The 18,820-nt window shown below is 38.6% G+C and overlaps 1 protein-coding gene across 1 annotated transcript in view; it reads right to left on the bottom strand.

Annotated features, from left to right (window-relative positions):
* The window catches only part of LOC126281292 (ras-specific guanine nucleotide-releasing factor 2-like), a 1,771,818-nt gene that overhangs the window by 608,778 nt on the left and 1,144,220 nt on the right, over positions 1-18,820 (bottom strand). Inside the window, exons 10-11 of the mRNA XM_049980119.1 lie at positions 14,890-15,016; positions 11,326-11,432 (exon numbers count right to left, since the gene is read on the bottom strand). Of these exons, the coding sequence (XP_049836076.1) occupies positions 11,326-11,432; positions 14,890-15,016 (234 nt within the window). The remainder of the gene's footprint in view (positions 1-11,325; positions 11,433-14,889; positions 15,017-18,820) is intronic.

Consider the following 18,820-nt stretch of genomic DNA (forward strand, 5'->3'; position numbering starts at 1 on the left):
TGGTTCCTCATGAATACACAATGGATTGGCGGTACTCCACATATGAGAATTTTGTGAGTTCATGTACCCGGATAAATGACACCATGCCTCATCAGTGAAAAATGTTTCATTAAGAATAACCCTTCCATTTTGTTGAACGAAATTTTTGAACCATTGAATATAATGCAGTCTCTTGCAATGATCAGTATTTTTCAGTTCTTGAACAACTACCACTTTTATGGGAAAAGTTCTAATTTTTCCCTTACAGCTGTGTGGGCCGTTCCGACACTAACATTGATTTCCTGGGCAAGTTTTCTTACTGACTTGTTCGGACTCTTGGACATTTTATCAGAAATATTGAGTAGTTTATCCTCAGACAAAATGCTAGGATGACCATTTCTCGGTGCATCTGTCACTGAAGCTGTACTTCAAAATTTGTTAATCAAATCTTGCACAGTGTCGCAATGTGGGAGTGTTGTCTCTGGAAAAACTGAATGAAATGTCTGACAAACTGGAACTGTGTATTTACTGCCTGGCTTGAACACTTGTTTGTCTATAAACACATGTTCTTCAATGATTAGCACTTTAACAGTGACAAAAATGAAACAAACCAACAAAGGAACTAAACATAAACGTTCATGTCAACACATAACGACACACACCAATGATACTACTGACACTGGCTGAGATAAGCGAAACAGTGGAATGTTGGGAGAGTCCACTAGAAGGAAAGCAACCTAGGCAAGCGAACAATCATATGGCGGCTAACAATCATATGGCACTGCGGAGACACTTTTCGAACACCACGTATACACATAGTCTTATTTGTTTGCTTGTTTTGTTTTATTTGGCCTCCAGAGTTTGTACTCTATTTAGCCATACATGTTTACACAGGAAACATAATTGTACGAAGAAAACCAAAAAAAAAAAGCATATTTACAGAGTGGACATCTCAAGCTTTTACTTCAACAGATGTTTAACAAATAGAGTAATAAGTAAAGTAGACATATTTATGTAATTAATTCACAATACTTCTTAAATTTAATAATAACTGATATAGATAAATGAAAATATAAATCCTAGAGATTTTTCCCTATATTCATAAGAAAATGGACAATTGCTTTATACAGGCAAATGTCTTTGGATACCAAAGGAGATGATGTTGATTGAGGGAGACAGTAACCCATACTCATCAAAGTCCTCAGAAATTGTCAAATTTGGAACACAAAAACAAAATATGGTTTACATCAGCTTCTGATCTGGAATCTCCTCCCATACATCTGTCCAAATGAGTCTTGTGACATAATATAGGACATGTAAAAACCATGTATACAAAATTTTAGAAAAGATGAAAAGAAACACTTATTATGTGACAAAAATGTCACAAGAGCACTGTTACCTCACTAGGGGTCCATGAAGGTTTTGATGCCAGTGATGTTTAGTGACGGAGTTCAACTTGCTATGTGATGAATACTGTCTTGGAGAAGCTGATGAATTCCTATGTTTTTTTTTTTTTTTTTTTTTTTTTTTTTTTTTTTTGTGAGGAGAAATGAACTGTTTAGGGTAGGAGACACCAACTGACATTCCAGAAAGTCACATTGTTCATTTGGCTGAAGCTGTAGCCATTATTTGTGAAGCACCTGGTTGTTTTGAGTTTGTTCGACAATTATTAGGATGCAGATGCAGCTGTGCATTATGTAAGTGGACAACATTCTCAGCAACATCTTTAGAATAAAAATTCATCACACAACAGTTTGAACACCATCTCTGAACACCACTAGCATCAAAACTTTCATGGGTCTTCAGCAGAGAAATGGTGTCACTTTGACTTTTTGTCAAAAAGTGTTTTTAGATCTCCTCTGAACACTAAATTTTGAATACAAAATTTTTTGCACTATTTATGCACATATTAATATTATAAATGCAAAAGTAACTCTGCCTGTTGCACTTTCATGATTGCGGAACCGATTTTGATGAAATTTGTTATGAAGATAGTTGGAACATTGAGGAAGGACATAGGCTAGTGTGTAGTATAAATATTTATTGATCTGAAGACTATAACATAAAATATGGAACAATAATTACTCTTTGAAAATGCAATTTATACTTTGACTTCTGAACTTTATCATATTTATGGATATGCTTTTATTTTTTGATGTGGTTCTGTATAATGTAGTTCAATGTAGTGAATACACTACTTATATGATCCCTGATGCATGTGATCCATACTTCTAATATCAGTTTCAAGCCCAATGCATTTTAGCTGCTGCGAGTCAAGCATCTCTTACAGCTTCTGACATGCCTGAAGACTTACAAAAATGATGCCCTTTAAAGGGGGTGTGACATATGGAGAGTGCTTTTGGATGAAAAATGTATCAGAAGCTTTTAGCGAGGTTGCACTTGATTATGTCATACAAGTGCACCAGCAGATAACAAGCAAAAACGTGAGTGCAGCTGACACTATGGGACATTTAAACATTACATAATAGACACTATACTGAACTACTATTTATTTTCATTCTTCACCAGTTATACACTATCCAGTAATTTTAGAAATTGAACATTTTATTTTAGTACTAACACCATCAGTCATTACGGCAAAACTATTCATAAGCATCAACAGCTCATGGTCTTTTGGAAAGCATTGCTGAGCCTAGATCATAGGGTAGTGGGTTCGATTTCCAGCTGGGTCAAATTTCCTCCATTCAGAATTGAGTGTGTGTGTGTGTTGTCCTTATCATTTTGTCATAATCAACAGACAATTTGCCAAATAGGTGTCAAATAAAAAGACTTAAGTGGCCGAACACCCGAAGCTGGGTCTTCTGCCCAATAAAGCCTTAAGCACATCTCCCTTTATTTTATTGACATGCAAGTGCTGCTATGGGTAACAGATAGTGTAGTATAAGTACCTCATGCAACTGTTTGTGATCCTTAATCATTATTTTTAAGAGGAAATACAGAGACTATATCAGAAAGCTAATAATCTTCACTGCTTTATCTGAGAAGCAATATAAAATCTGTCCAGTTATGACAGACTTCTTGATACTGAACAATTTTTGTAAACTATTTCATAATTAATCAATTACCAAACCTTTTGAAAAGCATTTAGTATCTATCACTGCTATGGAGCAGTCAGTGACAAATATTCAGCTTCAGACTTCATTTTTCTGAGCTCAACACTGTTACATATGTAACATACGGAGATACTGATGAGTAAGCTGCACTCTCCCCCACCACTTTTAGAAAGTTCCAGCACAGCTACCTCAATATGCAGATACCGTAGTGAAATTTAGCACCATATATGCATATTTAGTTCTTTGTATACTTGTTGTTGTTGTTGTTGTTGTTGTTGTGGTTGTTGTGGTCTTCAGCCCAGGGACTGGTTGGATGCAGCTCTCCATGCTACTCTATCCTGTGCAAGCTTCATCATTTTCAAGTACCTACTCCAATCTACATGCATCTGGATCTGCTTAGTGTATTCATCTCTTGGCCTCCCTCTACGATTTTTACCCTCCACGCTGCCCTCCAATACTACATTGGTGATCCCTCGATGCCTCACAACATGTCCTATCAACTGATTCCTTCTTCTGGTCACGTTGTGCCACAAATTTCTCTTCTCCCCAATTCTATTCAGTACCTCCTCATTAGTTATGTGATCTACCCTTCTAATCTTCAGCATACTTATGTAGCACTGCATTTCAAAACCTTCTAGTCTCTTCTTGCCTAAACTATTTATCATCCATGCTGCACTTCCATACAGGGCTACACTCCATACAAATACTTTTAGAAAAGGTTCCCTGACACTTAAATCTATAACCGATGTTAACAAATTTCTATTCTTCAGAAACGCTTTTCTTGCCACTGCCAGTGTACATTTTATATCCTCTCTACTTTGACCCTCATCAGTTATTTTGATCCCTAAATAGCAAAACTTATCTACTACTTTAAGTGTCTCATTTCTGAATCTAATTTCATCAGCATCACCTGATTTGATTAAACTTTATTTCATTACCCTCATTTTGCTTTTGTTGATGTTCATCTTATATACTCCTTTGAAGATAGTGTCCATTCCATTCAACTGCTCTTTCAGGTTGTTTGCTCTGTCTGACAGAATTACAATGTAATCGGCAAACCTCAAAATTTTTATTTCTTCTCCATGGTTTTTAATTCCTACTCAATTTTTTTCTTTTGTTTCATTTAGTGCTTGTTCAACACACAGATTCAATAACATCAGGGATAGGATACACCCCTGTCTCACTTCCTTCCCAATCACTGCTTCTCTTTCATGCCACTGGACTCATGTAACTGCCGTTTGGTTTCTGTACAGATTGTAAATAGCCTTTTGCTCCCGGTGTTTCACCCCTGCGACCTTCATAATTTGAAAGAGAGTATTCCAGTTAACATTATCAAAAGGTTTCTCTAAGTCTACAAATGCTAGAAACGTAAATTTGCCTTTCCTTAATCTATCTTCTAAGATAAGTTGTAGAGTCAGCATTGCCTCATGTGTTCCAACATTTCTACAGAACCCAAACTGATCTTCCCCGAGGTCAGCTTATACCAGTTTTTCTATTTGTCTGTAAAGAATTCATGTTAGTATTTTGCAGCTGTGAATTATTAAACTGATTGTTTGGTAATTTTCAAACCTGTCAACACCTGCTTTCTTTGGGATTGGAGTTGTTATATTCTTCTTGAAGTCTGAAGGTATTTCACCTGTCTCATACATCTTGCTAACCAGCTGGAAGAGATTTGTCATGGCTGGCTCTTCCAATGCTATCAGTAGCTCTAACGGAATGTTGTGTACTCCTGGGGCCTTGTTTCAACTTGGATCTTTCAGTGCTCTCTCAAACTCTTCATGCAATATCATATCTCCCATTTCATCTTCATCTACGTCCTCTTTCATTTCTATAATATTACCCTCAAGTACATTGCCCTTGTATAAACCCTCTTTATATTCCTTCCACTTTTCTGCTTTCCCTTCTTTGCTTTAACTGGTTTTCCATTTGATGTCTTGATATTCATACAGTTGGTTCTCTTTTCTCTGAAGCTTTCTTTAATTTTCGTGTAGGCTGTATCTACCCCACCCCTAGTGGTATATGCCTCTACATCCTTACATTTGTCCTCTAGCCATCTCCGATTAGCCATTTTGCACTTCCTGTCGATCTCATTTTTGAGACATTTGTACTTCTTTTTGCCTGTTTCATTTACTGCACTTTTATATTTTCTCCTTTCATCAATTAAATTCAATATGTCTTCTGTTACCCAAGGATTTCTACTAACTGTCATCTTTTTCCTACTTGATCCTCTGATGCCTTCACTATTCCATCTCTCAAAGAGACCCATTCTTCTTCTACTGTATTTATTTCTTTCCCCCGTTCTTGCCAATCATTCCATAATGTTCTGTATGAAACTCTCTACAATCTCTGATTCTTTCTGTTTTTCCAGGTCCCATCTCCTTAAATTCCCACCTTTTTGCACTTTCTTCAGTTTTAATCTACAGCTCATAACCAACAGATTGTGGTCTGAGTCCACATCTGCCCCTGGAAATGTCTTACAATTTAAAAACTTGTTCCTAAATCTCTGTCTTACCATTATATAATCTGAAACCTTCCAGTGTCTCCAGGCTTCTTCCACATGTACAACCTACTTTCATGATTCTTAAACCAAGTGTTAGCTATGATTAAGTTATGCTCTGTGCAAAATTCTACCAGGAGGCTTCCTCTTTCATTTCTTATCCCCATTCCATGTTTACACACTACTTTTCATTCTCTTCCTTTTCCTACTATCGAATTCCAGTCCCCCATGACTATTAAATTTTCGTCTCCCTTCAGTATCTGAATGATTTCTTTTATCTCATCGTACAGTTCTTAGTCTCTTCATCATCTGTGGAGCTGGTTGGAATATAAACTTGTACTACAGTGGTAGGCATGGGCTTCATGTCTACCGTGGCTACAATAATGCGTTCACTAGGCTGTTCGTAGTAGCTTACCCATGTTCATTTTTTTAATTCATTATTAAACCTACTCATGCATTACCACTATTTGATTTTGATTTTGTATTTATAGTTTGTATAGTATATAGATCATTTTAATGTCCTGATATTGTGTTTGCTGTTGTATATGCAAATGTTATTGTACAAACTGAAAGTCTTCCTGGGTTTGGCTTGCACTGTAAATCTCCAAAGATCTGGGGATACATCCATAGCTGATTTAAAATAACATGTCTCACCTGAACAATGCTTTATATTATGAACTTTTAAGCTGAAAAATCTGAAAAGGGAAATGCAAAGGTTCAATATAGATACATTGGGTGTCAGTAATGTGAAATGTACACAAGGCAAGGACTTCTAGTCAGATGAGTATAGGATAATATCAACAGCAGAAAAAAATGGTATAATGGCAGTAGGATTCATTATGAAGAGGAAGGGTGGGCAGAGTGTGAGCTACCACAAACAGTTCAGTGATAGGATTGTTCTCATCAGAATCAACAGCAAACCATCACCAAAAACAATAGTTCAGGTATACATGCCAAATTTGCAAACAGAAGATGAAGAGAAAGTATACGAATATACTGAAAATGTGATTCAGTACACAAAGGGAGATGAAAATCTAATAGCCACAGGGGACTGGAAAGCAGTTGTATGGGAAGGAGCAGAAGGAGGGGTTACGGGATAATTTAGCCTTGGTAAGAGGAATGAGAGAGAAGAAAGACTAATTGAATTCTGCAATAAATTTCAGCTATGAGTAGCAACTACTCTGTTCAAGAATCACAAGAGAAGGAGGCATACTTGAATACTGGGAGATATGGGATGATTTCAGTTAGATTACATTATGGTCACGCAGAGATTCTGAAATTAGGTGCTGGATTGTGAGGAGCACCTAAGAGCAGATATAGACTCAGATCACAATTTAATAATGATGAAGAGCAGGCTGAAGTTTAAGAACTAGTCAGGAAGAATCACTGCACAATGAAATGGGATATGGAGGCACTAAGATGAGACAGTTGAAGTGCTCTGAGACTGTACATATTGCAATAATGAGTAGCTCAGTAGGCAGTTCAGTTGAAGGGGAATGGACATATCTGAAAATGGGAATCACAGAACATGGAAAGAAAAACATAGGTACTAGGAAGGTAATGCGAAGACACCATGGGTAACAGAAGAAATACTTAAGATTCCAAGACTTACCAAGCGGGAAACCATCGGTAGATACACACAATGAATAAGACACACAAACACACACACGGAATTTCTAGCTTTCGCAACCGACGTGTGCTTCTTCAGGAAAGAGAGAAAGGCGAAAGGATGTGGGTTTTAAGGGAGAGGGTAAGTAGTCATTCCAATCCTGGGAGCGGAAAGACTTACCTTAGGGGGAAAAAAGGACAGGTGTACACTCGCGCACACACACACATATCCATCCGCACATACATAAACACAAGCAGACATTTGTAAAGGCAAAGAGTTCAGGTAGAGATGTCAGTCGAGGAGGAAGTACAGAGGCAAAGAAGTTGTTGAAAGACAGGTGAGGTATGAGCGGCGGCAACTTGAAATTAGCGGAGGTTGAGGCCTGGCGGATATCGAGAAGAGAGGATATATTGAAGGGCAAGTTCCTATCTCCGGAGTTCGGATAGGTTGGTATTGGTGGGAAGTATCCAGATAACCCAGACGGTGTAACACTGTGCCAAGATGTGCTGGCCGTGCACCAAGGCATGTTTAGCCACAGGGTAATCCTCATTACCAACAAACACTGTCTGCCTGTGTCCATTCATGTGAATGGACAGTTTGTTGCTGGTCATTCCCACATAGAAAGCGTCACAGTGAGGCAGGTCAGTTGGTAAATCACGTAGGTGCTTTCACACGTGGCTCTTCCTTTGATCGTGTACACCTTCTGGGTTACAGGACTGGAGTAGGTGGTGGTGGGAGGGTGCATAGGACAGGTTTTACACTGGGGGCGGTTACAAGGGTAGGAGCCAAAGGGTAGGGAAGGTGGTTTGGGGATTTCATAGGGATGAACCAAGAGGTTACGAAGGTTAGGTGGACGGCGGAAAGACACTCTTGGTGGAATGTGGAGGATTTCATGAAGGATGGATCTCATTTCGGGGCAGGATTTTAGGAAGTCGTATCCCTGCTCGAGATCCACATTCAGAGTCTGATCCAGTGCCGGGAAGTATCCTGTCACAAGTGGGGCACTTTTGGGGTTCTTCTGTGAGAGGTTCTGGGTTTGAGGGGATGAGGAAGTGGCTCTGGTTATTTGCTTCCGTACCAGGTCAGGAGGGTAGTTGCGGGATGCGAAAGATGTTTTCTGGTTGTTGGTGTAATGGTTCAGGGATTCAGGTCTGGAGCAGATTCGTTTGCCACAAAGGCCTAGGCTGTAGGGAAGGGACCGTTTTATATGGAATGGGTGGCAGCTGTCATAATGGAGGTACTGTTGCTTGTTGATGGGTTTGATGTGGACGGATGTGTGAAGCTGGCCATTGGACAGATGGAGGTCAACGTCAAGGAAAGAGGCATGGGATTTCGAGTAGGACCAGGTGAATCTGATGGAACCAAAGGAGTTATGGTTGGAGAGGAAATTCAGGAGTTGTTCTTCACTGTGAGTCCAGATCATGAAGATGTCGTCAATAAATCTGTATCAAACTTTGGGTTGGCAGGCTTGGGTAACCAAGAAGGCTTCCTCTAAGCGACCCATAAATAGGTTGGCATATGAGGGGGCCATCCTGGTACCCGTGGCTGTTCCCTTTAATTGTTGGTATGTCTGGCCTTTCCTGAAGAAGCAACCGTCAGTTGCGAAAGCTAGAAATTCTGTGTGTGTGTTTTATTTATTGTGCCTATCTACTGGCGCTTTCCCGCTTGGTAAGTCTTGGAATCTTTGTTCAAAACAGCTTTCAGTAAAATTAAAATCAAGGGTGATGACATTTAGAGTGCAATGGGAATTTGGGAATTCCACTGTTAAATGTAGTGGACAGAGGGAATATGTGGAAGGAGGGCACTTATACTCTCTGTGACTAAGAGGGTTTGTCTGATGTTGTGACAGAAAAAGAAACAGGAGCCAATAGGGAAGGGTTAGGGGTCTAATATTAGAATCAGAATTTAAAAGAGCTTTGGATACAAGGTCAAATAAGACAGAAGAGATATAAAACATTCGACCAGAATTTGTAAAATCGTTGGGGGAAGTGGCAACAAAATGACTATTTATATTGGTGTGCAGGATGTACGAGACTGGCGATATACCATCAGACTTTTGGAAAAACGTCATTCTTACAGCTCTGAAGATTGTAACAGCCGACAAGTATCAGAATTATTGCACAATCATCTTAAAAGCCCATACACCCAAGTTACCAACAAGAATAATATACAAAAGATTGTAAAAGTAAATTGAAGATCTGTTAAATGATGGTCGGTTTAGCTTTAGGAAAGGGATAGGCACCAGAGAGGCAATTCTGACAATGCAGTTGATAATGGAAGCAAGCATTAGAATTCAAAGTGAAAGGATACTGTTGTGGTTGGTAGGAGAACCAACCATGTTTTTCTAAAGGAGGCCGAAATGCACGCATCTCAGCTCACACAGGCTGGCGTGAGGTCTGAAACATGACAAGGGAATTAGAATTGAGAAAAACGGACGTAGTTGGTGGAATACTTAACTTTAATCCATTAATGAAGAACGTCACTCTTTATGGTACATGATTCACAATATCAATAGTATGGATACTGGCGCCTTGCTAGGTTGTAGCAAATAACGTAGCTGAAGGCTATGCTAACTATTGTCTCGGCAAATGAGAGCGTAGAAGTCAGTGAACCATCGCTAGCAAAGTTGGCTGTACAACTGGGGCGAGTGCTAGGAAGTCTCTCTGGACCTGCCGTGTGGCGGCGCTCGGTCTGCAATCACTGATAGTGGCGACACGCGGGTCCGACATATACTACCGGACCGCGGCCGATTTAAAGGCTACCACCTAGCAAGTGTGGTGTCTGGCGGTGACACCACAGATACCAATGATAATATTTGCTGATGACATTGCTATCCTCAGTGAAAGTGAAGAAGAATTACAGGATCTGTTGAATGGAATGAACAGTCTAATGAGTGCACGATATGGACTGAGAGTAAATGAAATACAGACAAAAGTAATAAAAAGTTGCAGAAGTGAGAACAGTAACAAACTTAACATGAAGTAGATGAAGTTAGGGATATCTGCTACCTATGTTGAAAATAACCCAGCAGCAAAATAGCACACGACGGACAGAATGAGGAGGATATCAAAAGCAGACTACCACTGGCAAAAAGGGCATTCCTGGTCAAGAGAAGTCTATTAGTATCAAACATACACCTCAATTTGAGGGACTGTACATTTGGAACACAGCATTGTATGGCAGTGGAACATGGATAGTGGTAAAACCGAAACGGAAGAGAATTGAAGCATTTGCGATCTGGTGCTACAGAAGAATGCTGAAAATTAGGTGGATTGATGAAGTAACGAATAAGGAGGTTCTCTGCAGAATCAGCAAGGAAAGATATATATGGAAAACACTGACAAGAAGAAGAAACAAGATAACAGGGCTTGTGTTAAGTCATCAGAGTATAGCTTCTATGGCACTAGAAGGAGTTGTAGAGGGTAACAACTGTCAAGACAGAGATTGGAATGCCTTGAACAAATAATTCAGGATGTAGGCTGCAAGTGCTACACTGAGAAGAAAAGGTGAGCACAGGAGAGGAATTTGTTGTGGGCCACATCAAATTAAACTATTGAGAAGACTGATTGAAAAAAAAAGAAAGAAAAGGGAAGAAAAATTGCGTTACATTCTACATTAAGATGTAGGAGAGGAAGGCAAGTGAATAACAACTAGAAATGATCCCTGACCAGTAAAGAACTTTGGTATTCAAAAACATGCAGATTTTCAACTGTTTAATAATATCCTTTTCATTCTAAAAGTAACAACAGTGAAACATCATTCATCTTGTGTTATTTCTTTTGCTTGTACTGTTATTTCCATGAAAATCTTAAAATAAACTGTGAACTCTTGAAAATATTACAGACTGTTTGTTAGCCAACGTCTGAGAACCAGTAACACACTGCTATCTTCTTCACTATCATAACTTCACTCACCATAACTGGCCTACTATCAGAAGATGCAATACAATCATCCCATACCATTTTATTTACTATGCTTGCAATTTGCTTCCCACTGCCTACTGACTTGACCGAATACAACAAAATATTAAACATAAGTCTTCTCCAAGATATTTTTGCTTTTCAGTCTTTAACATATGTACATGACAAACAGATACTGTGGGGCAACTGTCAAAAAGCAAGACTAGTTATATGTGTCTCACAACACCAGTAAGCAAAAATACATACCATCATCATCATTTGCACCATGTTCACTGGGATCTTCGATAAGGATTGCATCTGCCAGAGGAATTTTTCCAATTTCTGGAACAAGATGTAACCGCCCACCTGATGTCCTGTAACAATAATTTATTATGAAAATGTCTTAGTATTCATCATTGTGCACAATGACATGTTTTTTAAAATACAAGAATGGAAAAAGTAATCATATTTTACTACAGATAATAAACTTAACAACGTTATACAAAAGAGGTACTGGTATTTCAATAACAGATAGCTTCAGCACAACTAGTTACATTCTCCCAGAGGGGTCAGACGGGGTAACTAGAAACGATTTGAGAAGTGTTCACTTTGATTTGAAGTAATTACTGACTTGCATAATTTAAACAACTTACTTTTGTAATTTTAAGACATAATAGGTCTGAAATACAAACTCTACACTTGGGTTCTTCAGTCTATTGATTATAACTGACATCATAATAAGTTTACATTTACACTATGTGCTCCCACTTTTAAGTCGGGGTTAAATGGAAACTGCTATCTCAAAGTGTGGATTGGGTATGGGTTTTCCAGCTGTGATAACTTTAAACCAACATTGTTTAGCAAGTTATGGATGTTTTCCTGAATAATAATGACATGTTTTACAATTGTCCCAACCAATATATATTGTAAATTCCAAAGTGAGCAATTTTTGAAAGTAATTTATTAAATATTTCAACATAAGCTATATTTGATAGTAATTTATCAAATAATATTGAAACCGGGGTAATAATATAATTCTTGTCAGCACACATAAATAGAACATACAAAAACAAAAATATGTGACTATTTTTCCCCCCCACTTGAATTTAACAGGACTGAAGACAAATTTGTCAAGGGATTGTACTCTGTTAGGTAAATGACTCAGCAAGCACACTAAATGAATATTATTTCATAGAACCATTTTCAATAGTCTTCGACTGAAATGGTTAGCATACCCATCAAATGGCAAAACAGTACACTTTGACAGGGTAATTGATGATTTGTATGGCATATTTGTCTGTGAGAGATAAAAGCTGTAGTGAACCACTGATAAAACTTAGGCTCCTCCATCCATCCATTTTTTGAAGCAACAAAAAGCACCCCTCGGTAGGTACCACCCAAAGTCCATCGAGCCTGAAATGCACCGCCATTATATACAAGTTGTGCAAGTGTCATTTGCAGCAACACAGGCCAAAATAATTGTTGATTCCATACCTGTTCCAGTAGGAGCAGCTTTCGCTCTTGCCCAAGAGCTCTTACCCTAGTTGGGTTGCTGCCAAATCCAGATCCATCATATCTGTAGGCAAAGCATTCTTTTTCATTAACATTTGGCCTTCATATTTAATGCAAATGACTCACTTCACTGTAGAAAGTATAAAATATATATGGATCTCTGGCATTCTTTTGAGATTTTTGAAGGAGCTGACATTTCTTCTTACAGGGACCACATTTTGTACAGACCTGGCACTAGCCCTTACCAGGATGACCACCTATAAATGGAGTCTTTGATGACTTCTGTTTAACATATTGTTGTACCAGTGACCTAAGTTCCTTGTCCTCACATTCCCATTTCTGCATGAGCAAATAAACAGTTGGCAGTGTACCTTCAATATGTGGAGAAAGAGTTTGACGATGCCCAAGCTCTAATTTTTCTCAGTGATACCCTCTGACCTAGAGAAGAAGTTGGAATAAAGTTATGCAAATTCTGTGTGAAGGGTCAGATTTAACTTCTTTTTACTCTTTAATTCTTGACTCTCAGAAAATATCACTTCCACCATTTTATTGAATGGCATACATTTTATTCAGTGGCTTATGACTAAGTTTGGGACACCATAGGTTGCTTCTGCTTTCCTAAATGTTATAACTTTACATATAACATCATGCACTACCCTTGACATATCATTTACAGTGTAACTACAACCTCAACACTTTTAATGTAGGTCTTTGGCATTTTTTCAAAACCTGATAGGAATTTACATCACCTTTTTTTATTTTGTTTTTCAGTCTCTATTCAGTATCTACCCCCTACCCCTAAAAAATTGCAAAGTGGAGTAATTGGGAATCACCCCACATTGTAATTTTTAGGGGGTAAATGTAAACATGCAAGGATTCATATTTAGTTTGTATTTAAGTAATTTTATTGTTATAATCTCCTTTGGAAGTGAAAAAATACCTTAATAAATGTGTTCAACTTACCACTAAATAAAGGACAAATATAATTTTTCTTCTTCCAAAATATGGAGGTAGAAAACTGTTAGACATATCAACATAAAAGCTCAACAATTAACAACACTGAAGAATAAAAAAGAGAGGAATGTCACAATAAAAATGATGGCTAAAAACAATGTTGCCTACAATAACACCAAACATCTCTTCAGCAAAATTCTATAACTGGTGTTATCAATTACCCCTATTTTACAAATATTCCAAATGACCCTGCTACATGTGTGATCCAGAAAGCACTGTAATGTCTATGCAACACATTGAAATATGACAGAATATGTTGCCAACAGTAAAGAGTAAATAAAATTGTATCAGTGTATTCAAAACAAAATAAATATTTACAGACATGACAAAAATGAAAAATGTGCTTACTTCTGTCCTCAAGGTGTAGTATATTTGTGACAGAGTAAATGCTAGAACAATATAAACAAAACTGAATAATCACTAAAACATTTGTATTTATATTGTGAAATGCATTAGCTGCAGTACCATTACGTGCCATTTATTCTCTGAACATTTCACAGTGTGTAATGAATATGAATACAGTACACTACTTACTGTAAATCTGAAATGTTTTCTACATGTCTCAATGCAACTGTTTTAAAAATATTTTTCTGTAGGTCTATTATGATAATTTTAAAATCAAATCCTTACATGAAAACCTAAATGCCAACAGTGAAAATAAAAAAAAATAAAAATAAACATTTTATTTATTTTGGTTTCATGTATGATTTACATTTTTCTTATTTTGGCCAAACAGGAGAGATGTTTGGTGCAATTCTCTTTGCAAGTTGATTAGGATCATATTGCACTTTAATGAGAAAGCAGAAGTGAGGAATAATTTTTTTCTGTTTAAGTTGGCTACATAATGCGCTTTACATTGGTACTGGTATTCATATTATTAAAGTAAACAGCTTTGATTATGCAACCATATATATCCTCAGATATTATATTATTATTGTTGTTATTGTTTAACAGTACGTGAAACTGTTAATAACGGTAACACTTCCTGCACACATGTAAAAGTAGTTCAGTACCTGGCCAATACATATTTCGTACAATACATTTAGTGGGGTAATGGATATTAACATGAGAGTCACAAGTTTTGCTAAGGAAAGTGTAGAAATAGGGTAAACTGCAACATTAATTACACTTTTTTTACTTTGTTATTATTATTATTATTATTCTCACAGGCAACGTGTGATATAAGTGCCTTCTCGTTATCGTCAAGCTGCCAAAGTTACTTTTTCTCTTATAAAAGAATCAGACTTCCGTTTAACACATCGCACATTGCAATCTGATGTACGATGTTTAAATGCCGGTACTGACCTTGTGGCAAGGATCAGGTGATTGGAGAAGAGAAAACACTGCCTGAGAGCTTCCTTCTCGCTCTTGAAATTGGTCAGGCGGCTTCGTGATGACTTGGGTTTGTCAGAAGGTATTTGAATGAGGCTACCTGCACAAACAGACAAAGTACGTTACTAGAAGCCTTCAGAATACTGCATAATAATCAAAACGGAAAAGAACACACACTGCAATTTTATGACTGCTGAATGTCACGTTGTTAATCTTACTTTTTCACTTTTCTTTCGCAGTTTTGTTATTTGAATACATTCGCGTACAGATTTGAGGTTATGGAACGGTCCGTACGAGCAATCTGATGTTCCTTCAATGTGACTTCGGTCGTCTTTCAAAGCTGTCGTGTGTTATCTGTTCTCAATATTTGTGCACATCACTGCAGCGGGGGTGGGTAAAACTCCCGACGCCGTCTATCTCCTTAGATAGGCAACCTGTAGGATTCTCACTCACAATAGACCGGCTTTCCGTGCTCTAATCGCTTGGTATCGGAATCTGTCTACCAAAATGCCAATGTATTGGGATACACGATTCTTTGAACTTAACAGAATGAATAAAACTGAGACAGACATGCCGCGACTTTGAGGACAACAGAAAATTAAACTTGTTCTACGAAGCGCATGCGCCCCATTCCACTCCCTTAGTTGCTACAGCGCGCGCGCCAGCCCGCCACATCCGAGATCGAATTGTTAGCACTATATGCACAAACACCTTTGACGTTTAGTTACATGAAGAAAGTGGACATGTTGAGTTTTACACAACCTGTCGCAATGTAAATACATAAACGCAGTTCCAAGAACAACAAAAGTATGGTACAACACTAATGCTAAGTATTCGGGGTTTTGAAACAAGGCTAATTATGCTATGGCGAGGTATTACTATGATTTGCGGATGGTCCGTAGATCTATGGAGTGAGCCTACCCTACAGCGCATGTTGTCAACATCAAACAGGGCTTGTAATGTAATTTTGGGACGAGGCTGATAGTCTGCGATAAGAGCGAAACTTGAGTATCAGACATATTCGCCTTTTTATATACATTTCTGCACATTTGAGATTAGTAACAAAAATGGTGCAGTATTGCCATTGCTTTGTACGTGAAGAGAAGTATGTGAAAGGACGATCAGTTATTTTCAGTATCTACAACAAATATATAATTCTAAATGCCACATGAATACGAAGCACTTTATGCATAGAAAAATATTGAGACACGGTATTATAAAGTTTTGTATCGTAGAGAATTTCTGTGAATTTATGGCCATGTGTTTTGCGAGACAAGTGCTACATAAATTTGCAAGTGCGCTTGAGTAAACTGCCATAGCCAATGGTGCTATGTTTACATGACGATAAAATTTATACATTAGAGACTGATTAATTTTCTCCAATTTATGCAGGTTCTAAAAACCTTGTGTATATCAACGTATTTCTGCACGAGGCAGTTTTCTACGCAGTGTCATTGTAATGTAATTAAACAGAATAGATTAGAGAATATGAATCACTGCTATAGAAACCATACAAAAATATTGTCGCTTCTTCTATTACTCCAAAATTCGAGCATTTATCTTGGACTCTTTTTTTACTATTTTGTGCGCACTGTATGTTTTTACTTTTCTGATGAGATGGCGAAAAAATATTATACATATTTTACTCGTCTATAAAAAAGAAAAATAATATTGGACGAACAGATGGGGCAAATCGCTTATCGTTTTTTTATAACAACTTCTGAGTTCCAAATGCGTGTTTTTTTTTTTTTTGTGACACTTTGACGCCGTCTACAGTGTCAATCTAACGTAATGAATTAGTACAATGAATATATGCAGTAGATAACAGTGTAATGAATAAGTGCAATAGATAACACAAAAAACGTTGTTGGCTATCACTTCTCATACTGTTACAGGAATGCCTTAAATAAAATGGAATCTGAGGTGTGATACTGTGGGGGAAAAATCACAATACAATAGATCTACAAATATTTAAGCCAACTTCAGTCCTTGATATCAAATTAACCGTGTGTACGAAGTTTCATTGTCCTTCTGAAGGTGATCTATCTGCAGCAGCAGTGAAGTAATAACACTCATAATACGCAAAGCGCCATACATGCTAAAATGCCCCTGTCCCAAATCGCTTGACTTGTGCTGCAGGAGATGTTGCGGACGGAATTCTCGTTCTGAACATTCGAATCCTCACTTCATTGATATTTATACTCTATGGGTGCTCGAGAGAAATGATTGCTCTCCTTGGCCGCCTCAATAACGTCTCTAGGCTATTGTCGACTCTCGACGAATCGCGCGGTGTTTGTGGGGAACGATAGGTTTACGAGAGGTTGGGGAGGTGAGGGGCGAAGGGAAAGCAGCGTCAGTTGCTTCCTGCAGTGCTGACATCATTACCTGCTCTCGTCGACAGGCAGTAGAGGGAGGACTGAAGCGAAGGAAGAATGAGTGACGTAGCGCCAAAGTAGTATACAGTTTTTGTTCGATACGACTAATAATCTAATTATTGTAGAATATAGAAAACCTCTACGTTGGTTACCCCGAGCTAAGAACAAGAAGACTATACTACAAGTCCCAACAAAATCATTTTTACACGACGATGTTGGAACAACGTGAGTATACGAACCTACCATCGCCTGCTTCACAAATGTACGATTTTACTACATCAACCAGAAGCGCGACTACAGCATCACGTGTAACGAAATTTTGGACTACACTACCAAACGTATGGTTTATAAGAATGGAGAACATTTTCCAGCAAAATCATATAAGCATGACAGCTACAAGTTAAGCCGTATTTTCGCGAATATGGACCAAGAGCTAGTGAAGGTAGCGCAAGATCTCATCACGAAGTAGTACTTGAGCAGTCTTCTCAAACTTTCAAAGATATAGTCACTAAACACTTAGTAACACCCAAGGAGCAACGCACGCAGCATGTTTTGTTTCGCGAAGCATTCAGAGATCACACTCGTTCAGAACTGTGACATTTGCGCAACTTCAACTGGTTCAGCTGGCTCTGAGCACTATATATCGGAGGTCATCAGTCCCCTAGAACTTAGAACTACTTATACCTAACTAACCTAAGGACGTCACACACATCCATGCCCGAGGCAGGATTCGAACCTGCGACCGTAGCGGTCGTGCTGTTCCAGCGTGAAGCGCCTAGAACCGCTCGGTCACAGGAGCCGCCTGAGCAACATCTCAGAACTTGAAACATTACATACCATTTGGCTCAATCGTCTTCCCACAAATTATCGGACAAGTACTGGAGCGCAGGACTGGCGGTAAAAGCCAGTTTTCACTGGCAATACCAGCAAGAAGGAAGCGCGCCGCAGTTAATGGGGCATCGGAAGATCCGGAGAGGACAACACAGGAGAGTTGAAAGTGGAAGCCGTGCGTACGGAGACTAAAAATAAAGACGGAAATTTGTTTGCAATCTTGAGAGTCTTACAGCGCCGCTGTATCATATTAGCGGAAGAATACATCGTCAATTGGCGCCCGAGGGAAGCGTGGTGTTCTCGAAAGTACGATCGCTAGCCACATTAAGCAGAGAGGATTCACCAGCGTGGTGCAGGTTCGGTGAGCGGGAAGAGAAGTGCAAACAGCCATGCAGGGAACCAAACGCCAAGAGCCGTCGGTAAGGTGTGTTATTGGACGCCAACAACGGTCTTACCTCGTTGCAACAAGCTTCAGCTACAGGCAGGAGCAACATAATGTGACTGTCACATCAATTGCTACCCGACAAGACAGTAACACCAAAGAGATGTTTATTCTTCTCATGGACGCACAGAATGGTAAAGTATACCCGCTCGACAGCGGATCAGGTGTTAGTATTGTGCCACAACATTGTGTAGCAGTGACACAAGTCAAGCAGGTACGTTTGCTGAAGGCAGCAAACGAGATGATTATACAGACA

This window comes from Schistocerca gregaria, chromosome 7, assembly GCF_023897955.1.
Source record: "Schistocerca gregaria isolate iqSchGreg1 chromosome 7, iqSchGreg1.2, whole genome shotgun sequence".
Classification (NCBI taxonomy): Eukaryota; Metazoa; Arthropoda; class Insecta; order Orthoptera; family Acrididae; genus Schistocerca; species Schistocerca gregaria.